Source organism: Amaranthus tricolor, chromosome 3 (genome assembly GCF_026212465.1).
Source record: "Amaranthus tricolor cultivar Red isolate AtriRed21 chromosome 3, ASM2621246v1, whole genome shotgun sequence".
Taxonomy (NCBI): Eukaryota; Viridiplantae; Streptophyta; class Magnoliopsida; order Caryophyllales; family Amaranthaceae; genus Amaranthus; species Amaranthus tricolor.
In genome coordinates this window covers 25,483,382-25,508,810 of record NC_080049.1, presented here as the reverse complement: position 1 = coordinate 25,508,810, position 25,429 = coordinate 25,483,382, and the positions used below count along the sequence as shown (strand labels likewise).

General features: G+C 28.9%; 1 protein-coding gene across 1 annotated transcript; it reads left to right on the top strand.

The window, feature by feature from the left end:
• Window positions 1–15,714: 15,714 nt before the first annotated feature.
• Window positions 15,715–16,971, top strand: LOC130807749 (zinc-finger homeodomain protein 1-like). The gene has a single exon (XM_057673070.1). The coding sequence runs from the start codon at window positions 15,895–15,897 to the stop codon at window positions 16,630–16,632; it is 738 nt and encodes a 245-aa protein (XP_057529053.1). The 5' UTR covers window positions 15,715–15,894; the 3' UTR covers window positions 16,633–16,971.
• The last annotated feature ends 8,458 nt before the right edge of the window (window positions 16,972–25,429 follow it).

The following is a 25,429-nucleotide window of genomic DNA, read 5'->3' as shown; positions in this document are numbered from 1 at the left end:
AAAAAGTAAATCGAAAAATATTAAAATATTCTAATTCAAAATAAAACATCATCGAGGATAATTATCCGAAAAAACAATTTATTCATATTTTTAACTTTAATTTTTTAACTCTTCAATACAAATATAAAATTTAAATCCGCAATTATAACTCCCTTGCCAAACACCCAAACATGTAACTGAAATGGAGTAGTTACTTTTCATGCTATTTTAACTAAGATTATTCTAAGATTATTCCCTGCCGACAGTGGGCGCTTAGCTAATAAGCATGATTAGGAACGTAGTAAACATAATTAGGTTCTAATAATGATTAACCACGTTGTCTAAGTTCATTTGTTTCTGATTAAATTCATCATTGTCTTTGAAATTTCATACTTAATCATCATTCATATTTTTTCATTCTATTATGTATTATATTTGATATATTTGACTTTTTACATAATTTAATGTGTTATTTTACTTATTTATATATTAAACTATGCATATTTAAATATTATAAAAAATTAATATTATGAAATATACAATTAGACTATTCAAAAAAAAAATCTACTTTCGTATGTATTAACCACAATATATTAAATAAGCTTTAGCAATAAATAATTTCAATAATGATAAAAAAGCAACCATTGAGAGCGGTACTAATTAGCCTATTCAAATCATTTCCCCTAAGTTTTTGTTGGACTCTTTAAGTTTCAATCCTGTTGCACGTGCAAGAATTATTCATAGGAGTTGCTTTTTAGACTTTCTATTTTTGTCTGTCTATTTCACTCTATATTATCCTTATTTCGAGTGATATTTCTATCATATTTAGTTTTTATTCATAAATATTTTCTCTTATATTTTTATTTTTTAATCTTAATTCATAATTTACTTGTCCTTACTTTTTCTTTACATTTGTGCTATTGACTTGTGTTGCAATATAAAGTGGAAAGTGAGTATGTTCGTTTACGTGAAATTGTTTAAGGAAAAAGTGTGGAGATTTATATTTGGTATAACTTAAAATGATAATTTTTTAATTAACAAGAAATAAATAAACTGTTAGATCAGTATAAATACCATGTGTAATTTGTCTTATAACAAATACTTCTTCCTATTCTCCTTAAGTGTCTCATTTAAAATTTTACTATTTTTTAGGTGATTAAATGGAACCACATGTGTAAGAGAAAAGTGTAGAGTTTTTAAATTTTTATAGGTGTAAAGTGAGATTAGTTAGTGTAAAGATGTAAAAAAGTTAAGTTTAGTAGGGATAAATTGGTAACGTTGACTTATTCAAAATCGAAATGAAATATTTAGGGTGACATTCACCTAATAAGACAATTAAACACATAAGATGAATAGGAGGAGTATAATTTTAGTGGTGGTTTGTTTAACATAATTACATTAGAAGTAAATTCTTATGTGAATTGCTAATTCCTAAGAATTGATTTACATTGTTAAATTTATAGGAATTTAGAAAAGTTATTTGCTTGATGATTCAAAAATTCGATAATCAGATATCTGATTCGATTATTAGAATACTAAATTTGAATTCTAGTTCAAATAGGATTTACAGTTTGAAAATTTGAATCTTGAATACGAATGCAGGTATTAGATTTGTGAGATTCGAATTTCCGAATATCTTTTTAATATTTAATATCATATATCAGATATATAATACTGATATCTGCACATTTTAACTGACCCATATTGATAAGCATAATATTATTTTTCTAAAAATTATTTGATCAAATTTAGATTTCAAAAATCCCATTTAAAATTTTTAACTTTTTTCCAGGGGCATCTAACTGTTTATTTTGGATTAAATATCTGACTTTGGTCACCGCTAGTGGTTAAAGTACGTTGATTTCTATAGAATGTAGGAATTTACACTTTCTAGGTATTCTAAATTCCTATGATTATATTTTTTAAATAACATATTTTTTTCGTTTTTTAGTTGCACATTGGAACACTTTCGCACTATTCATCAATTTCACTTAATTTTCATATTATCGTTAATTTATAAATTAAAATATAATCATATGAGATATTATTAAAATCGTCTCCATACGAATTTTATTGATTTTAAATTTTTTATAATTTTTCAATGTGTATAATTAAAGATATTAACGATTTCAATCATTAGAGTGTATGAAAGTTTTCTTAAAGAGAGGAAATATAAAATATCAAATTCCTAGGAAGTCATTGAAATTCCCATTTTATACATTTTGGTGCAAACAAAGTCATTTTGCAGAATACATCATAATCATTAGAACTAAAAAAACACAATACTTCAAATTATGGTAAATCGATTAGTAGTCTAATTTAGAATATCATATAAGAATTTTTATCTGTATTTTATAATGATGTAATAGTCAGAATTTCTAATGAATCCCCGATTGTCGTAGCTAGCTAGTTTCAAGTCTAGTTATTAACTAGTGTTTGTCCACCACCTACTGCAAAAATATACATCTAAATTCATACTTAGTTCTAAATTAATCGAATAACTAATTATTTTTATCTAGCGGATAAAATTGGTCATAAAAACTATTTGTTAGTTTTTTAGGTGTTAAGAGATGACTCGTCGACATGTTGTTGAGAAGTATTGTTCTCCGGTTATCTTCTCGTTCTCTTGGGGGATTAAGTCTCCAATTTTTTTTGTACCATTTGTATCATTAATGGACACATGAGATGAAGTTTTTAAGTCACTAACCTAACTATTTGAAAGTTACAAGTTACTGTATCTCAAATCTCAATCATCAGTTTAAGCATTTAATTGACATCTCAGATTATGTTATATATACTGTAATAGTTATGTTATTGATGAGTAAGTGGTTTAGGAAACTTAAACGCAAACACATTGAGGAACTAATTCAGTAATTCTAAACTACACTACTCCAAAGCCTTATATGGTAAGCAATGCCTACTACCGTACGTATGACGGGATGATGAAGCTAAGTAAAATTGTGTGTAGGGATGAGTAAATTACAATTAATATCTGGTTGAATTCTATGAATTGCATAAGATGCGTTCTTGCCGATGATTGTATAGGATTTAGGAATCATTAATACTTCTACTTGCTAGCTAGCAGCAATTATCTTGAGACCTCATACTGTTTTGCTGTCATTTCCCTACAAATTGGTTATACTTTTTTTTTTTTTTAACCTTTGATTAGAAACAAACAAGTGAATGGAAGATATAAAAGACGAAGGTTTGTTTTTTTCAAATAATTGTTAGCTGGAGCTTCTAACTGAAATCGTTGGTTGGTTTGACAAACTAAAATTATTGGCTAATAAACCAGCTGTTTGTGATATAATTTGTTTAAGCCAATTGTTTCAAATAGTTGTTTAAGTCAGCTGATAAAGAGATTTGTAATTTGGTAAATATATTATTTATTCGTTGTTGGCTATTTATTAGAGAAAAAGTATGCTAAAAACCGATGAAAAAAGCTCATATGACTAGATTTTTTATTTTGGCTAAAAAAATAGCTTTTCAGTTAACTTAAAAGAAAGTCATTTATGAAATGTTTTTTAAACTGTTTGACAAATTAAATAGCCAATAAATAATCTAATTGCCAAACATCATCAAAATGAGAGAAAGTGATAAAAAAATCTCAATCAAATAATATTTGAATGAGAGGAAAAAAAACTTATAAATCAAAATTAGGATAGAAAATAAGGTTTTAATTAGTTTAGCAATATAGCATACTAGTATAAAAATCCAATAATCCAGACAATTTACCTAATTTTTTCAGTATAATAATACATTTAAATTTAAATCAAAGATGTAGAAGTTACTAAACATTTATGTGAATAATATTTTAATATAATTACATTGACTGTTTTAAATCTTTGAACCAAATAAACAATTTATGTGAACTTTGGTTCCATGTAAAAGAATGTTTTTGATAGCCGATATTTTTAAAAAAAAAGATGGGTTTTTTTGAAATGATTTTTTTTTTCCAAATAACTTTTTTAAAATTTTTTTCTTTTCTGCTTGTGTGACCATGTGTAGATTACATGTTATAATTATGTTGGCGTGATATTGATCACATGTTTAAATTTCATTTGAGATGACGAAAGATTATAATATTCTCTAACTCAAGAGTCTAAGATTTGACAGTTGGAATAACAATTAACGCGAATGAAGAGTTAGAAGGTAAAATTATTTTTGACAATTTTCTCGTAGAAAATTTTTCCATTCAGATTCTTTTTGATTCTAAAGTCGACCGATCTTTTATCTCTACCTCTTTTCTTCACAAATTCTTTGTCTTTCAAACCTCAGAAATTCGATCCCCAAATTTGTTCACTTAACGGTTCACCATTCCTATGTGACTGTATCTTTCCTACTTTCCTCTTAAGATTTAGATCATCATCTACTATCGACTTGATAGTGTTTGAATTGGGTACTTATGATATTATTTTGGGTATGGATTTGTAGAGACGTCATCATGTGGAGATTTTTTTTAAAAGGACAAGATTGTTTGGGTTAAAACTCAAGGAGGAGAGTGTTTGATTATGAACAAATATGTGTCCCCTGTTCAAACTATTTATGTCGTTCAAGCCATTGAGATGATTAAGCATAGAGACGAGGGATACATGCATGTGTTTTATCTCTAGTAGTAAGGAGAAAACCAAATTAAGTCTCGATGAAACCCCGATTGTTTGTGAATACCCTAATGTTTATCTTAACGATTTACTTGGTTTACCCCCGAGGAGAGTTGTTGATTTCTATATTGATCTGATTTCTGATGTTATCTCTATGTCCAAGACTCTGTACCATTTTATCATAGTCGAGTTAACTAAATTAAAGAAGTAGTGGATGAGTTACTAAAAAAAAAAGATAGTTTTATTCGCCGTAATATGTCGCCTTAGGGAGCCCCTTTTTTTTTGTTAAAGATGGTACTATGAGGTTGTGCATTGACTATAGGGAGATTTACAAGATTACCATCAAGAACAATTACCCTTTGTTTAGGATAGATGATATTTTAGACTAGTTAGAAGTTAAGAGCTCAAGAGTTTTCTATGATTTATTTGAGGCCTAGGTATCATTAATTAAGGATAACCGAGGACGATATTCCTAAGATTGTGTTCTAGACCTGTTATGGACTTTATGAGTTTTAGTGATGTCGTTTGGGGTAACAAATACGCCAACAACGTTTATGAATTTGATGCAGAGATACATTCGTCCTTATTTGGATAAGTTTATAGTTTTTATGAAATTTTGGTATATTTGAGAAGCATGGAGGAACATGAGGAACATTTGAGGATTATGGTAAAACTTTGAGAAAAAAAAATGGTTAGGAAATTTATTAAGTACGAATTTTGGCTTGAGGAAATAGTTTTTTCGGGGTCGTATTGTGTCTAAGGATGGAATTTTTTTGGTTCTAGAGAAGATTAAGACGATAACCAATTGTCGATTCCGAGGAATGCAACTGAAGTTCGGAGCTTTGTGGGTTTTTCTGGTTACTATAGGAAATATGTTGAGAATTTCTCTAAGGTTACTCGTCCCATGTTTGAGTTGTTGAAGAAAAGAATTCAATTTTAATAAAGTGAGAGGTACATGATTGCTTTTGAGGAATTAAAGAGGAGACTCACTATTGCACATGTATTAATAGTGCATGATTGTAGCAAACGATTCAAGGTCTATTGGGATACTTCATTTAAAGGTTTGGGATGTGTACTTATGCAAGATGTAAATGTCATAGCTTATCCATCGAGGCAGTTGAGGCCACGTGAGGAGAATTACCCTGTGCACGACTTTAAACTTGTTGTAGTAATCCTTGCTCTGAAGTTGTGGAGACATTATTTGTATGGGCTACCGTTTAAGATCTACACGGATCTTTAAAACTTGAGGTATGTCTTCAACCAGAAGGAATTTAACATGCGCCAAAGGCTATGACTTGAGCTATTAGGATTATGTCTTGAAATTTTATACCACCCTAGGAAGGTGAACAAGTTATCTTATGTTTTGAGGAAGAGACAGAGAGTGTCGAATCTGTACCTTGGGAGTTTTACCGTGAAATACAGAGTTTAAGATTAGAGATTGGTAAACAACATGAGGTTAGACGGTATTTGGGAGCAATGACCATTCATACAAACTTTGCTTGACCATATCAATGAGGCACAACTTCAGAATCCGGAGATTATTGAGTTGATCCATAGAATTGAGGGAAATGAGACTAATGTTTTTGAGTTAAAAGAAAGAGGAAAGGTGAGTCTGAAATTTATTAGACCTTTTGAAATTCTAAGAAGAGTTAGACAAGTTATTTATGAGTTGCCTTTACCATCGACTTTGGTAAAAGTTCATTATGTGCTCCAAATTTCACAGTTGAGGGAGTATGTTCATGATCTATCGCATGTGCTAACCCATGAACCCCTTCACATCGATGAGTCCTTAGCCTATGAGGAGAGACCTATCAAATTTTGGATACCCGAGTCAAAGAATTGAGAAACTCTAGGATTCTATTGGTCAAGGTTTTATGGTTAAACCACAAAGTAGAGGAAGCTATTTGGGAGAAGGAGGCAGACATGAGAGAGCGATACCCTAACCTTTTCGGTAAGTTCTAGTTTTAGGACGAAACTATTTTAAGGGGGGAAGAGTTGTAACAGACTCAAAATTCTTATTCATAATCTTCCGATTAATTATTCTGAATTTTCAATTCAAATCTCTAATCCTTTGGTTATCCATTTCAAACTATCTTTAATTCCTAAACATTTTCCAATTTTGTAATTTCTTTCAAATATTAAACTTAAAAAAATATTATTTTGTTTAAAATCTTTTTATAAACACTAAAATATTATTTTATTATTTTATAGTACGAAAAGTAAAATGTTATTATTATGTTCATAGTTTTGTAAAACTTTACGTTTTAACTTTCTTCCTTAAACTAACATTACTACTTATTATTTTAACCTTATAACTTTGATTTTAATTATTTTATATGTAAAAAAGAGTTGTATTTATATTATTAAATTTAAGTATAGTTTAAGCAAAATTTTCTAAGTAAACTACATATTTTCATTATCGAATTTACTCATTATTTTAAAGTATATTTACTTATACATACTAGAACAAAAATTTGATAAACCAAAATCCTTTCTATAGTAACCCATGATTTTCATCACTTACACAAGTTATCACCATTTTCTTACACAAGCCAACCTTCTTCTACACTCCAAACTCTTACACATTCACTTACACAATCTAACTCTTACACATTCACTTACACACTTTAAATCACTTACACAAGTTAACCTTCTTCTGTACTCCTAAAATACATTTTCATACAATCTAATGAACTACAAAGTTGCCCAAACCCATTATGAATACCCCCCTTAGCCATGAGATCACTTACACCACCATCATCAAATCTTTCTAACATTTTTTCTTATATTTTCAATTCATTTAAATCTTACTACCTTAATACCTTTATTATTAGTTGAAGAAATTCAAGAAGATGGAGTTTAGAACACTCTTTATTTAGCTAAATCATCATCATTATGCATCATTATTGGGTTATTACTTTGGGTACTTAATGTATTATTTTTTTTAGAGCTTGGATTTTATTATTTTGGGAGTTTAGAAGATCATCATTATTTTGGGAGTTTGGATTAATTATCTTTGAAGCATTATTATCTATCTTGGAGGACCTTATTTCTTATTATTTTTCTAATTAGTACTTAGTACTAATCCTTGGTGTTAGTATGATATAACTTCTTACCCTACTCTTTTTGTGGAATTTTACATTATATTTACTTTATAATATGCAAAGTATGAAATATGTTGATATGTTTTAGTAGGAAGTTAGTTTAATGAAAGTATAATCAAGATGTATTTTTAGTATGCTAATTTAATAATCTTTGAACAAGTTTAGGAAGTTGGGCGCAAAATTATATTCTAGTGATATTAAGTATGATTTATGTTATAAACTAGTGCTAGTATGTTTATGAGTTAAGTGTTACATTAGAAGTGTTATTATTTTTTTTATCTTAGAATTTTTATTAATATGTTTATGTTAGCCTTCAAACTAGTTAATAAGGTAGTAAGTTATTTTATGAACGTATTTTACTAAGTATGATTATATTAAGAATATTGTTATTATACTTTATTTTGAGATTTAAGTTTATCCTTAAAGTTGTAGTAAATTTCTATGTTGTTGCGTAAAATTTTTATTTTTGTAAATGGTTATGTTAATTATTTAAATCTAGGATTTGGTATGATAAATTAAATTAAGTCGTTCTTTTTATGTGAAAAGGGCCAAGATACTCATAAGCCATTCGACCACAAACATATAATAAAATAAAAAACAGAGTTTGATTTACTATTTTGTGATAATAATAAGATAACAATTTTAAAAGATATTGTTGAAAATTTTTTATAAGTTATTACATATTGAAGTGTTTTTCTTGAATACATGAGATTTCATAATAAAAGTAACTTTTAATCATTATTTAGTACAAAATATTTTATTTGCTAACTATTTGACCAAAATTTATATAAAATGATGTAAAAGTATTTTTAGTAAACATGCCGCTCAAATTATGTGTGAAATGTTGATTTTGTGAAATTACAAGTTTTACTTGTTTTATAATTACAAATATTGACTTTTGTGAAAATTATAAGTTTGACTTGTTTTTAAACTCGAAATATTATTTTTTGTGAAAATATAAGTTTTATTTGTTTTACAATTAGAATGTTAATTTTTGCAAACCTAATAAGTTTACTTATTTTTCTAAACTTGAAATATTGATTTTGGTGAACTTGTAGAATTTTGGAAACTTATCCAATGATGCAATTTTAACTTGGATTTTAATTAGAATATTTGATTTTTTTTTGAAGAGAATAAAGTTTTATTTATTGTAAAGTTGAAAATGTTGATTTTGAAAACTTATTTAAAGAGAAATAGATTTTAGTATCTACTTGTGGAAAATATTAAATTGGAGACTATTGATAGAATATTAAGTTATTAGTGTGAATTTAGCGAGCTATTAAAAATAAAGTTATAAATAAAATTGAATGTGTAAAAATTTAATAATGAATGTATAAAGACATAAAGGTTAACTTTACGTTATGATTTAGAATTTTATTAAATAAAAGAGGTTTTCACCTAAGTTGATCAAAGTCAAAGTCAAAGTCAATGTCAAATTGTAGTAATAAAAATGTGATGTACTTGTGTGAATGACCCTAATAGTAAGGTAATGTCGAACCATGGACCGGCATGTAAAATCTCGGCGCTCGTGTTAGCCGGCACGTAAAATGCGGTGTAAGACAGGGGGTTAGCTACCTATCCTGTAGAGCTCGAGCATAAATTGTATTGGAGGGGTGACGACTCCCACCATTGTTAGGGTTTAGGACTACTGTCCTCACCTAACCAGACCCTTACATATATCAGGTGTCATATTGATGTGCTTGTTGATCAGTGATAAACTTGATTAGTGTTGATGCTATGATGCATGGTACAGTTATGAGTATTAACCAAATGAACTTACTTAAGTGTTAAGATTACCGAATTGTATAAGTGGCAGTTAACGTACTTCTGTCAGGATCGAGAATGGTATCTTAATGACTTAAAAGTATGGAATCAAAAAAGAATATGGTAATAACAGTATACGGTGATGTCAATTAATTATAAGTTCGTACGTAAATTATTATTTTGTAAATGTAGTGTATAATTTTCGTATTTTGAGCTGCATAGGAAGTTATGCTCGGCGTAAAGCGCTGACCTATTCAATCGGCTGTCATCCGTATCATGGATGGCAGCATTTTGCAGGATTTAGTTCAAGTTTCGATCTAGGCTGCAACAATTACTATTTATCGAGAACTTAGCTGCTTTTTATATCTTTATTTGACTTAATGATGATTTATTTTTTCCATTTTTAGCAAACAATATTTCTTATCAGATGTAATATTTACTTTTGTTTTAAACAGTTTCAGTTGTTATGATTTAAAATTTTTGAGACTTCCGCAATATTCTTGTATTAAACATTATTATTAAATGTTAATTATGTATCGAGATTGCTGCTCCTGTTACATGCTCGCTCGACCAAGCACTAAGGCTCGACCAATCGAGCAGTTTCTCAAAAGCTACAGACTCCTTGCTACATTAAGGCTCGATGAGCAAGCCGTGCTCGATGGGTCGAGCAGCCTTCACCACCTTCTGCTCTTCGTTCCACAAGCTGCCTTGGTCGAGCAATGGTCTCCTTGGTCATTGCCTCGATCAAGGCACAACTTGAACCTCTTCTTGAATGCTTCCTTACCTTCATTAAGACACACCAACTCATCATCATTTATCACTTGATCAAGTGTCCAAACCTTAGCACTCCACTTCCCATGGCACACTTCGCACCACTCTCAAGTGTGCAAGACATGGCATGAGCTACGAGATGCTCAAAGTCATCATCAATGTTGTAGGAATTGGCTCTTGCTTCAACAATCTCCCCCTTAAGACCAATTCCCTTACCATCATCAAATGTCACCTTCTTGAGTGACTTTTAACCATCATCAATGTGGCCTAGGCAACCACCATCAACTAGTAACACATAAAAGTTGGTCTTACTCCTTCTTCCTCTCATGAGCACCATACTCCCCTTAATGACCTTCAACAACCCTCTACTAGCCTTGAAAGTGCATCCTTTAGACTCCAACCTACCAAGTGATATGAGGTTCCTCTCAAGCTTAAGAACATACCTCAAACCACCTAGCCTTCTCTTGACACCATCATGTGTCACAAAAACCACTTCACCAATACCTTCCACCTTCACCCTCTCATCATTAGGCAAGGTGACAAAGCCTCCATCACAAAAGCTAAGATTAGCAAACTTTTCCTTCTCACAACATATGTGGAATGAGCAACCGGAGACAATCACCTATTCCTTACCACGAGTCAGTCCCCCATCAACAAGAAGTGCACCATCATAGTCATCATCATTCACAAAAGCCTAGAGCGGCACTCCCGCTACTTTCACCATCTCTTCTTCCAACCTTCAAATCTTTCATCTTCTTGAGGTCTTTCTTCATCTCTTTGTACATCATTTGAATGTGCCCCTTCTTCTTACAATAGTAACATTCCTTATTACTATATTCATTCCTCCCTTGAGACTTCCCCCTAGCTTGATAACCCTTATCCTTTGCTCTCTCTCTTGAGCCCTCACCAAATAGTGCCTCACTACTCTCCTTCTTCTATTCCCCATCATGTCTCTCCATGAACCTATCGTTTTCCCTCTACGCCGCCAATGCTTGATCAAGTGTGATAGATTCCCTCCAAAGGAGCAATATTTGAACTATATTCTCACAGCTCTTAGGAAGTGAAGCCAAGAGTAGTAGGCTTTCTCTTCATCGGAATGTTTCTCATCGGCATTTAACAATTGGCACACCAATTGATTGAATGTGTTGATATGATCTTGCATGCTTTTATAATCCTCCTTCATGAGTTGATACAACTCTCATCTCAAGCATAACTTGTTAGTAATAGCCCTAAAACATATTAGAAAAACTTAGGACAAAAGGCTTAAAAGCCCACAAAAATCGAAACTAAAACAGGAACCGCATGTTTCCCTCGTTGATGCTCGCTCGACCGAGCACTAAGGCTCGACCACTCAAGCGGTTTCTCAAAAGCTACTGACTCCTTGTTGCATTACGGCTCGATCGAGTAAGCCATGCTCAATGGGTCGAGAAGCCTTCACAGCCTTCTGCTCTTTGTTCAACAAGCTGCCTTGGTCGAGCAATGGTCTCCTTGGTCATTGCCTCGATCAAGGCACAACTTGAACCTCTTCTTGAATGCTTCTTTGCCTTCATTAAGGCACACCAACTCATCATCATTCATCACTTGATCAAGTTACCCAAACCTTAGCACTCCATTTCCCATGGCACACTCTGAACCACTCTCAAGTGTTCAAGACATGGCGTGAGTTACGAGATGCTCAAAGTCATCATCAATGTTGTTTGAATTGGCTCTTGCTTCAACAGTCTATTTTAAAATATAACAAAATGGGTCAAGCTAAAAAATTGAAGTAATGTGGATGAAATATAGAAAGTGAAATACTTTCACTATTATATTTGCTACTGATAGCGATATTTTAACATATCACAATCAATTGCAAGTGTTTCAAAAGAGGTAATATGATACTGATCTATTTGGGTTAGAGTAGATGATTTTTATCACAATACGCAATAAATCAAGTCTCCCAATAATGTATTCTATGTACTTCTATAATACTATATTTATTCTTATCTTAATTATTCTTGGATTTGAAGATGTTATCTCATCTTAATTAATATTTCTCTGTTCTATTTATTTTACATTTTTTAATAAAAAAACCTACACATTGTAATCTAAAATGATGCAAAATAAATTGGACAAAAGAGTAACTAAGTTGGTAACCCCTACCCAATTAACATGAGATTTTGATGGCCTAAAATTGAAACTCATAATATCATATGAGTCATCAATAACAAGTAATAAAAAAAAATCAAAATATTAGGTATAGTCGAGTAAAAGTAAGATGTTAAACATTAATCTTTGCTACAACACTAAAACATAAAAGTATATACATAAAGCAAAATTCAAATGAAAAGTACACTAAAATTGTATTATCTATGTATAAAAAAATTTCTAATTTCCATGTAGAATTGAAAAAGACTATGTTTTCATGCTACTTTATATATATGGTCTTTACACTCAATTAGATGTGGATTTTTTTATTAAGCCTAATAACAAAAATAGATCTACTAGCATAAGTTTTTAATATTTTTACAAATTTTGTTGTGGAAAAGATCATTTTTGTAGAATAATGATGGGATCATGAACTTACTATGTTCTAAAATATGTTCACCTACTTTGTTGTACGATAGGTTTTTCAACTATGTTTGGATGAACGAGGGTCATCTAAATGTTAAGAATTGCAAGTCCTTGTGTTTTTCATAATAAAAATTAAAAAAACTAGGTAATGGGATTCTCATTATGGGAGAATATTTGGACCCCGTTAAACCATGTTCCATAAATGAATTAGGCGGCAGAAATATAATTAGATTGTAAGATGCCTCGACCTTTGGGAAAGTGTTACCGTCATTTCTTATTCACAGTAGCTCTTCAAACTTAAAAATTAACTCGATTATAAACTGATCCGATTTAAAATAGCTCGTATGTAAAAATAAAATTAGAGTATACATAAACATATATAAAATCAAAAATTAAAATTAACCCATTTTAAAATATTATACCTGAGACCTACTCGAACATCTAAAAAGACTATGCCACTTTAAAAAAGACTTCTAATTTGATGATCATTGAAACCAACACTTACCAATAGTGAATTGGTATGGTTGTCCATTCTTCCATAATCTTTTTGGATTTTAAGCTAAATTTTTTGGCTTTGTAATTCCTTCTAATAATGATTGCTTTAGTATAGTGAAGAAATAGGGAGCATCCAATAGTCTATTCTATAAAGTACAATTATAAAGACCTCTCCCCTCCTAATATGGCCTTCAAGCTATAAGTTGCACGCGTAAGGGTCTTTTCAGGGATCATACTCAAGATTTTCGTCGTAAAATAAACTCAAGTGATGTATTCCAAATTAAAAATCATATGCCCCTTGTTTGAGTGGTGATCTCAAATTTGAATTATGAGCTTAAAAATGGTTACTTGAGTTATTTATCCATGAATATTTTCTCTATTTTTTTGAATTTATTTCATTTAACTATAAAAATTCTCATAAATAGTGGTTAAAAAGAGTTAATTCAAAGGGAAGGAGTAGTAGTCCATATTCTTTGCCCGAAGAACATACTCCATATGATAAAAAGTTGTAAATGTATAGTGCTCCTCATTCACCTCAATTTTCAATAACAACTTAATCAAAACCGGAGAACTAAAAGTTTTTTGAATCTAAAACTCAACATCATCCTTTTTAGATAAAAGTTTACCACATTTCACATCTATGAAAACTCTAATCGTTAATCTTTGGAGAGTTGTTTTTGAGAGTTTTTCGAGGCAGACCATATATTTTTTTTATCTTTTATTCTTCATTTGTTTGTAAAGATATTCACTGGACTAGAGGACATAGCTATTAGTACATCGACAGTGATACATATAAATTTGTGTCTTTTTTCTCTTTATTATTTATTACAATATAATTATTATTCATTTTTGTGATTTGTTTACTATCTTTCGCAATTTACAGCACATGTGATTTAGATGATTTGACCAAATAAAAGTGAATATTTATTTTGTAATTTTCAAATTTTATCTTACATACAAATTGATGTAATTTGCACCTAATTTTTATTTAAAATTGTCTGACTTACTTTACATTTTTTCAAGTAAGGTCCCTACAATATCCTTTCTATTTCATTCAAGTAAGTTAGTCGATTTTTTAATTCTAATTCATTTATTTCTTCACTGTGCTTGTTATTTCTTATTCATTAGTCGTCTCCGATTACTAATTAGTTTGCATCACTTTTCATTTAAATTGTTTCACTGATTTTGCACTATTTTCTTTTTAGGCAATGGTTTCACTTTCCTTCTTTTTATCTTCTCGACAAATTTATTATACTCCATTTTAACCACTCATTTTTATCCTCCACATGTCTTTTATATATCATTTTCCAACTCAATTTTTTTTTACTACCGGTGAGAAATGCGAGAGATGGAAAAAGTAAGTATTTGACTTGCAGCCTTAAAAGACTTGGCATACGATACTACAAATTGTCCACTGCTACCAGAAATTATTTGCCTCTCCTTTGTATAGGCAAACACAAAATGACCACTAATAGATCGTATACCGACTAGTGCCGGTAAAAAGTAAAGTGTAAGGCCTAATACATGGAGTAAAAAAGGGGCAACAAAGTTCAGGCCAACGCAAGCCTTACATTTATTCGAACAAACCTACCATTCGTGGCACCTAAAAAAAAAAAGTTTAATCTACAATAGTCTTAAAAGAAAATAATAAATAGATTAAAACATGAGATTAACTGAGAAAATGAATTTCTATATAAAATTAAAAGAAAAAATAATAAGTAAAATTGACTGCAGTCCCAATGAGTTTCTATCATAAAATCAATTGGTATTAAAAGCAATAGCCCATTAAGTATTTAGTCAACTTTTAACTAGTTTTTAGTCTAAAATCAATTAGTATTAAGAGGAGTAGTCTATCAGACTATTAAATACTTATATATGTTAATCAACAATTTTCTAATTCCTCGATGTAAAATTACATGCAGATTATTTTCCAACAAAAAAATGTGAGATTGATTTGAAATAAAAAAGATAAAAGTCATTGGAAACTAAATAGAAATATCTGCAAAATCATAAAAATGGAGGTAATAATTTTTATTAATATACTCATTTTTTTAATTAATTGATTTTAAAATTCTCAATATTTTTTATGTACTCTAATTATAAAATTTTTAATTTTGTATTTTTATCTAAAAATCCAAACTTTAGGGGTAAATTATTTTAAAACAATCAATTAACCTATTGTGACCACTTTAAGTATAAGGATATTGGTCCTATAAATCTATGTATATATTTATCTTTTGAATTTTTAAAACAACTAGAATTTTAAACAATATTTTAAAGTTAAAATTTTTAGAATAAAATAATTAACTCTGAAAGGTATAATTTTTAAACAATATTTTAAAATTAAAACTTTTTAAATTTTTTAACTTTAAAAGTTTTTTATTTAGCAATAAATTCAGTAATTCACCCCTTTTATATAAGATAAATTCCCATTCGTTAGTATTTCTAATCTTTATCTACTCACTCACTCTAGTCTTTTCTTTCACATCTCCTCTCTAAAATAATCCTCCTCTATTCTCTTCATCTCCAAATCTTTCCCCATTTTTTCCCAACAAAATTGATTAATTATAATTGTATTTACAAATTAAACTAACCATCTTTCTAATTATTTAAACTAAATAAAAAAAATGATGGAGTTCGAACATTCAGAAGACCACGAAGAGGAGGAAATGGAAGAAGAAGAAGAAGAAGACGAAGAATCAGAAATGGCAACAATAACTCCAACTTTAAAAAAACATCAAGTAACGCCGTTAGCCGCCGTTAGATATCGCGAGTGCTTAAAAAACCATGCCGTCGGAATAGGAGGTCACGCCGTTGACGGTTGTGGTGAGTTTATGCCAGGTGGAATAGAAGGCAGTTTAGATGCGTTAAGATGCGCAGCTTGTAACTGCCACCGTAACTTCCACCGTAAAGAGTTGTTCTCACCAGACAACAACAACCAACTCACACTTTACTCTCCTACTCATCCTAGGCCCCACCACCCTCAACAAATCTACCAATTTTACCCTTATAACAGGACAACACCACCTGCATATCACGTGATAGGGGGACAGAGACCTTTAGCTTTACCTTCTCCGACAACAATGGCGGCGCCGACCAACAACGTTAACAACATCAACCGGCAACAAGAGATTATCGGAAGTGGGGAAGGAGGGTCCAATTCTTCTGGAAAAAAGAGGTTTAGGACAAAATTTACACAAGATCAAAAGGATAAGATGTTGAGTTTAGCGGAGAGATTAGATTGGAAGATACAAAAACAAGATGATGTTGTGGTGCACCAATTCTGTAATGAAACTGGGGTTAAAAGACATGTTCTTAAGGTTTGGATGCATAATAACAAACATACCCTTGGTAAGAAACCCTAGTTTAGCTAGCTTAGCTAATTATTAATTTATTGTCCTTTTTTTAATTTTAATTAATAAATTAATGTACTTCTTTATTTGTCTGTTTATTGTACGTAATTAAGATAATGGGGTTTTGTTGTGTTATATTTTTAGTATTAGTGTTATGATCATATGTTAGTGTTATTACTAAAAATGGAATTGGGGTTGCAAATTCATTCTAGCTACCACTTTCTATTCTAAATTTAGAGGTCTAGCTTAGCTTTTACTATGTCTTTGTGCTTATTTTTGTATCTTTGATTTGTTAATGAATTAGTGATTAATTATCTTATTATCAAATGAAGCTATGGATTTAGCTTTTCGGACAATCAACCAAAAACTTAAGCTAAGTATCTATTAGATGAATCAGTTCAACTAAAATTTTAAATTTAAGGTTTTGAATCAAAGCTTTTGACTAATTATTGTATAATTGTAATTTCCTTAAATTCTACCACGATGTTAAAGTGAATAAATTAGAGAAATTCTACAAAGAAGTGAGTATTATTTAGTGTAATTAGTTTACTACGCTACATTTTCTCAATTTCTTTTTATATTATATGTCTCTTGGTAGTAAATTTTCAGAATGTAACAAATTTAAAAAGACGGTTTGAGGTAGTAATTACGAGCTAATTGCATTATTGTGTCTTACATGGAATCGGAGTTAGAAATACAAAAGTATGTGTGTTTTGTTATTTCGATGGAGTTTGCATTATTGCATTTGGTCAGATGAAAATCATGTTCTGTAATCTAGAGCATTTTTGCTATCTATTTTATTTTGTTTTTTTTTTTATAACTTAGTCTTTTAATCATGTACTTATGTTTATTTCAATTATTTTTTCTTATTGGTATAAATAATGAAAATGAAAAAATAAACTTGATATAATATAGAAAAGTAGAATTACTTTAAAAAATTAATACTCATGATTTTCTCAGTCTAATTAATTTTCTCCTCAAAATTATCCTTAGCTTGTCAATTATTACCACATACTTAGAAATTTGGTATTAGCTTATAGTGAAAATTTAAAAGTAAAATTCATCTTTAAGATGAGAGCTTTACGGCTATTAGTATGTTACATTAAAACTCTTTACATTATTACTATTTAATATCAATTATCGAACACCAGCATATGTATTAAGAAAATTTATATAGGAGTATGATAAATAAATAAAATAATAAAATTTCCACTTTATTATGATCATTTTTTTAAAGGATAGAACAGCCAACATTGCGAAAATAATATGGTTAAGGGTTTTAAATTGCCATGGATTATAAAAAACATTTTCCAATATTTAGGTTAGAATTTTCAAAATTATATTATGGTTAATGAGTAGATAGAAGGTTGAATCAACAAATTTGGGTCAACATTTATAGATAAAGTTAAGAATTAAGATTGAATATACTAAATTTATTATGTTCTATCATTAGTATCGCAACTATATTTATTTTTTCTTATCAAAATTCACTATGTAAAACAAACAAATATTCAACAAATAATAATCTTGAATCATTTATTTTCAATAATAGTAAGCAATATATTATTCATATAAATATAAATACGTTCTCATCTTAAATATATGTATTCATAAGTAATATCTAAGGATATATTTGGAGAAAATATATTATTTTATAAGAAGTGAATAGTAGTGATTAAATTCATGAGAGTATTTGCATAGGAAGTTAAGTTAGTAACAATAATATCACTAATATTAAGATCAATTACATATTTAGTAAGCAATAATAACAATTCTTATTATTACAATAACATCAAAAACTATTATACATTTGGTAAATAATATAAATAATAATAATAATAATTAATAAGTTTTTCAAAACACATAACAACTTAGAAACATTAATATCATCGGCATTCTATTTAATTTGTTTTATAGAACTATTATTATTGTATATGATTCAATGTTTTTGGGTATTGAATATAAAGTAGTTTACAAAAAAATAAGGAGAAATAGAATATTAATGATGATAGAATGAGAATATTGGTTAAATATAGGATTATTTTGGACAATGCAAGAATTGGAAAATAATGTGGAAGGTATTAGTGGTGATAGGAGTATGATTTACACAGCGCAGCTCTTCTGAAATTACATGGGGAATGCAAGTTAGGTGTTTCATTCAACTTCATTTTAATTAAATTAAATAGTAATAATTAGATAGTACTTCTTCTGTTTTTTAATCTTTTTTTCTGTTACATTTTTCTTGGGAAAGAGGAGCTCTTCTAATTTCCCCTCCTCCAACTAACAAGTAACATCTTCCCCTTTTAAATTAATCCTTTTTATTCTATCATATTAGTTGCACCAAATAAATTTTTGCACAATTCAATGTATTTATTGGATCGTTTATATTTAGAGTTATATAAAAATTATAAAAATTTAATATTTGTGAAAATATATGACAAGACGAATAATACAAGATTCCACATGACTATTTTTTTCTCGTAATAGCCAAAATATGAAAATTATCATAAAATGATAAATATTGCAAAAATTGATTTGGTGCAAGTAATATGTAACGGAATTAGTACATCAAAAAACTCAAATATGTAAAGTAAGACATTAAGAGTTTTTGAATTTTTTAGTACAAAATCAAACGGACAGAGAAATACTGATGATCAAATACTATTGATTAAAGAAAAAAATTATTCTTTAAAAAAATAGAATATATATGAATGTAAATAAAAAAAAAGATTAAATTATGTAAATAAAAAAAGATTTTTAGAATATATGAATGTAATTAAAACCATTATGAATTTACTTTTATATTTAAAAATAATAAAATAAATAAAATAAACTAAAATAATAAATAAGGCAAATTAAGTGGGACAAATAATTACTACACTTCTAAATACAAGTCCCAAATCCAAATGCTCATCATCTTCCGGAAGGTCGATAGATCCGATGCTAATTCTTTTCTTATTAATCATTTCATATCTCATCTTTGTATGTGATGGTCCAAGATTATTAATTTCCTCCATTTTATATTATTAAATTTATTTAAAATTGATCCGATTAATTGAAGATGAGTATGAGTCGATTCGACCCGACCTAAAATAACACATAATCTCTTTATTTCTTAAAGTTGCTTTTATTTGTCATTTTAGTTATTGTTTGTTGTGCTAAATAAATCTTTCTATATTTATATCACAAAATTTAAACATAATTAGTCTTGTTCATATTTATATTTATATTCAATTGATTCTTATGGTCTCTATACATTTTTCAGTAACTTCTTTTTAACATTTTTATAATACTACTACGTTTTTTTTATTTGTCTACTTTAACTTTTTTCACTTTAGGAGAGAAAAATTTAAAATTGATTTTTAGGGTATAGATTAAAAACAAAATATATTCATGTGGAATCTTTTTAGATTCGTCTTGATGGAAAGAATTTTAATATATAATTTTTATAATTTTATAGAATGTGTATTAAGAGATATCTAGACTCAAACTTTGCATTGAAATGCGTTGAAAAAGTAAAGTGAACAAAAAAAAAATGAGGGAGTACTTAAGGTCCTTAAATGTTTTTCCATTAATTTTATCTAAAATTTTTTTGAATAATTGTAGTGCTAATAGTTTTTTTCAATAACTTTATTTAATATTTTTAGTACCGATGGTTTTCACTTTTTCTCAATTAACGTTATCATATGGATATAATACGATAATGTTGGAATAATTTTTTACAATAATCACACCAAATGGTTAACCATGAATAATCTCAACTTTATGGAGTATTTTCCTAGAGTAAACCTGGTAACTGAATGACTTGCTATGGTAATTTTTTTAAAAGATAAATTAAAATAAAATATCGAAAAAAATGTAAAAAAAAATAAAAAAAATTCTGATTTTTTCTTATCATTTAGAATTTTTTATGTAAATTTTCGAAAAAAAATTCTAAATTTTACATTAATTTTCAGTTTACTTTTTTGGTAAATTACTTACTATAGCAGATGATCGAGTTACCTCCTAAAGTTGAGATTATTCATGGTTAATCGATAGGTGGAATTATTGTAAGAAAATCATAAGAAGTCGGATTATTTTAGGTAATTTTTCCAATAATATATTCTCCATTTAAAAAATTCAATTTTTTCTTTATTTGCGTGAAATTCTTTATGAGACCAATAAAAAAAGATGAAAAGCACAATAAAAACCAAATCAAATTATTTTGATATTTTTTTATAAAAAATTTTAATCATTCACAATGGAGTAATTTATAAAACACTACATAAAAACAAAGCAAATATCAATAAAACAAATAAATTAAAATCCGTTAAAATCCACTCATAAAATTTACCGTCATTTACTTAGAGTACTTTTTATACTCACAATCTTGAGAAATACTTGTATAAATTAAGAGGACGATTGGATGTATCATACCCGGAAAATAATGTACACGTCTAAGTATTATTGATAAGCTGAAAAATTTGACAAATTTTTAATCCCTAGATTTCACTCGTCAGTCACATGTTGGTACTTGAAAATTTTAATTATAATGTTTCAAAAATAGAAAATGAGTGCAACTGAACAAGAGTAATGTCACCCGGATAGCAACATTTTTTTTTTTATAAAATTGAAAGAGCAATACCACTACATAAATAGAAAAAGTAGCATAAATTCCCAACAACAACATACAGGTCTAATTCTGGCAGCTTTACTTATTATAATTCGTCTCTAATAAATACTTCTATTGTTTTTCGTGTAGTTTAATTATTTATTTTTAACTTTAAAATTTTTTAAAAAAAAGCTATAAAATTTATAGTATATTTTTGCTCTAACCCTGCAAAATTATATTATGAATTATGAATATGGCCATAATTCTGCTTTTCTTCTTTTAATCTTATTTGCTATCTCCATCTTAATCACTGATTTATATCCTCCACTTATTTATTTGCCTGATTCTTCAATTCAATTTTTTCCACTAAATTCATGCACTTTACCCGTAGGTGCAAAATAAGAGGGGTACACGAAGTACTTTTTTCGTTCAGAAATATTGACATCCGATTGTGACATATTGCATGGGAAAATATCACTATCAGTAGCAAGTATAATGAAACAAAATAGTACTTCCTCCATTCTGAAATATGTGCTACATTTCGGTTATGGGTACTATTTATCCTTCAAACTTATTTTATATATTGCGGCTTATGTGCAAGTAAAAATATAGTCAAGTGGGATCTTATTTGAATCTACTGATCGTATATTTTTATAATATTAAGTTTTTATAATTTTTAGATGCGAATAAATTAATATATATACATAAATAAAATTACATATTAAATTACATAAAATATCAAATACAATAACTATAAATTATGGTGAAGCCTTGTGAGACAATGTATGTTTCACAAATTTGAAATAAACCATCGCTATTGAATTAGGCTGTAAAATAACTTTAAAAATTTTGTTTTTTTGTTTGTTGGTGTGTTGTTATGATTTAGGCTGTTTTCACAAATTTCAATTAAAGCTGCATTGGCTTGCATGTTGTGGTCCTTTTACTCCTCACTCCCTACTTCTTACTGACACTACTTGTCATCATTTTTGCTTAACACTTTGGAACCCAGAAAACACTCTTTTATTAAAGGATACTCTTTTTTCTCTATTATTACAATTTCCACCTCTATAATCCTCTCAATTTACAACACATTAATTATCATATTAATTACAACATGTTTTATTAATTTGTATTTGATTCTAATATTAAGAAACAAAATTAATTTTTAAATGAGATTGTAATTAGAAAAATATGATCATAATATCAAGTAAAGTAAATAAATAAGTAAAATAAACTCTAAAATAGAAAGAGGTGTAAAATCATAAACATGGGGTAAACTATTAATTTAAAATTCAAATTTATCACAATAAAGAAAGTATAAGGTTTTTACTTGCAACACTTTGACTTAACACTCTTTAAAAGCTTTATTTTGATTTTTTTGAAGAATTATGTTCAATATAAAATATATTTATGTGGAATTTTTAATATCTAGTACTCTATAGTTTAATTTTTTTAAAAATTTTTACATATATGCAATTTTACAATAATCTTATTAATTATTTTTACATATATGTAATTTTTACATTTGTATTTTGAAAGTATAACAAGTAAAAAGAAGCATAAAGTAGGTTTATAATCTAATTTGAGCTAGACATATATGTGTAACAATTAAATAGGTTTATAATCTAATTGTAATTTTGTGAAAAGGGTATTTAAGACATTTTGTTAAGCTGGTAAAAAAATTTTATTGGAGAGTTAAAAGTGAATAAAAATAAAATAAAAGCCATTGTCAGAAAAAACTAGGTAATAACTGGTAGCAAGTAATCTAAAATCAGTGTAATAGGCCATTAAATAGGTCACATGAAATTTAGAATTTGTTGCAGTACTTCAATTTGCATGACGTTTCTGTGCGACTTTGTATTAGTAATTCCTCAGTTTCAATTTTTATTTATTGGCGCAACTCTAATTTACTAATTTAATTTTTAATATCTTTAATTATATATTATATAATAAAAAATTATAAAAATTTGATATTAATGATTTTTGCAATGAGACGAATCAAATAAGATTTCACTTGGCTATGTTAAAAATTAATTACAAATTAAGAGTGATTAATGAATAGTGTAATTTTTTGTAATGTTGCAATTAATTTGAAACGGAGGAAGTATTAGATATTAATATAATAATTGTACTTCCAACAATAACCTTAACTTCCCATTTGGTAGTTGGTAATAAACAGTGATAATAAAAATGAAAAATTAGTATAATAAAAATCTCTTGGTTACCTTAATGGCTATGCTTGTCCAACTTCAATCATCTCATTTTTTCTTCATAAAATATATTCCAATGCGTTACCATTGGGAGAGGTGGTATTAGGTGGTAATAAAAATTTATAAACAAAAAATCTTTTTTATGATCAAAGTTTCATTACCATGAAAATAATATGGAACTTTTGATAAAATTTTACACTATAAACCTTTTCGATGTGATTCAAGTTTTGAGGTTTAATCTATGATTCTCCTTTCATTTTGCATTTTAAGTGGTTCTTATTTAACTTGGTAGTTGATCTTCTTCTTGTTGAGTGCCATTTGGAATAGGGCATATCACAAATTGTCATCCCCAATTCTTTTGACATTAAAAATTTTTCATATGTTTGGATTATATTTATTAAATTTTCTTAACAATCTCCCCCATTCTTAACCTTTGCTCGTCCTCGAGTAAATTAAGAATTGACATTGAAAAATAAAGGTTAAGACACAGTCTCTAAATCTAGTCTACTTCTTATGCCTCCCTTTCCTATACTCCTCTAATCCTCTAGTGTGACCAAGTGTTCCAAGAAACTCATACCACTTCCCTCCATACTTGTCACACTACAAACACAACAACAAATAATAGTACAAACAGAAAGTACCCAAGTCACTACGTTTCATCTTCCTTATAACTCCTAGAGAACATGGAAAATGAAAGAAATTTTACACTTATTCCTCCAATGTGGCCTATCCAAATACCCACCTTATAGCTCCCGCTTCTTATGTTGCTGGCTTTAAGAACAAATGAGATGCAAAAATTCAGAATCTTTCTTTATTTCACATTTTGCCCAGGAACTCATTTTTTGGTTCTCGTCCTAGCTACTCATTAACCTTTTCATTTCTCACTTGCTCACCCACTCATGTCGCTCTTTGCCTAGGTTGCCCTTTCGGGTTTTCAACCTAGCTAGATTTTTCTCTTTTCAAGTATGTTTTCCTTTTTCAATGAACAACATGTACAAACTTAGCTGTGAAAATCAAAGATACAATACAAATGCAGTGCTAAGATTGTACAAAAAATATACAAGACAAAACACATAGGTAGCAAGAGGGTATTCAGCAACCCTTATAGAAAATAGGGTCTTTAGAAACCTTGGATAAAGCAAATCAAAGCACATAAAGAGAACGCAAAGCTAACTAAAATACTTCAATGATGAACTGGGATAGCACCATCAGTTGCATCATTACCACTTATGACATGAAACATCGGCTCTCCTTATGGCTCCCCAAAAGAAAGAGACTTCCTATCTTAATCTTCTTTTCTCTCATAAAATAGTCTCACTTTAAGCCCATAAAAACCTCAAACCCCTGGTTAACCTCATACCCATCCCAACACAACATCATCACAACCACAACATAATGAAACCAAACAATCACCCAAACTCCAAACAATGTGGCTCAAATAATGGAGCTCTTGAATCTCGCAATCCAAGAACTATTTCGGACAAAAGAAGATGGGGGCTTTATGTTGGATAAAAATTTGTAGCTCAGATTACATGCAATGGTTGATAGAAGGTGATATGCGAGAATCTAAGTGAGGATGGTTAGGTGGGTTAAGGTGTGACAGTTTAGTAGAGCTAGAATTATAGAGAAGATGGAGATAGGAATAGAAGTATACCCGCGGATGCCGTAGCAAAGGATGAAGATCAATAGCAGCTTATGAACACTCACTCTCCTTTTGCCTAGACCTCCTTAACAGGTTATTGGCTAGCACTCTCAATTTATTTATTTATTTATTTTTGAATAAGGGTAACAAAAGTATAAACTAAAAACTTGATGTGCAAATTTTATTTAACCGCAAGCGCACGGTGTATGTGTAGTCGCGAGTCAAAGACAAGGAAATTTGGACAAGGAACTTGCTAATTTCTACTAATTATATTGCTCAAAGAGAAAAAAAATGTTTGATTGGTTGTTTTGTAACAAACTAAAAATGCAATAAGAAAATGTGATTGAAACTATATAATGAAAGATC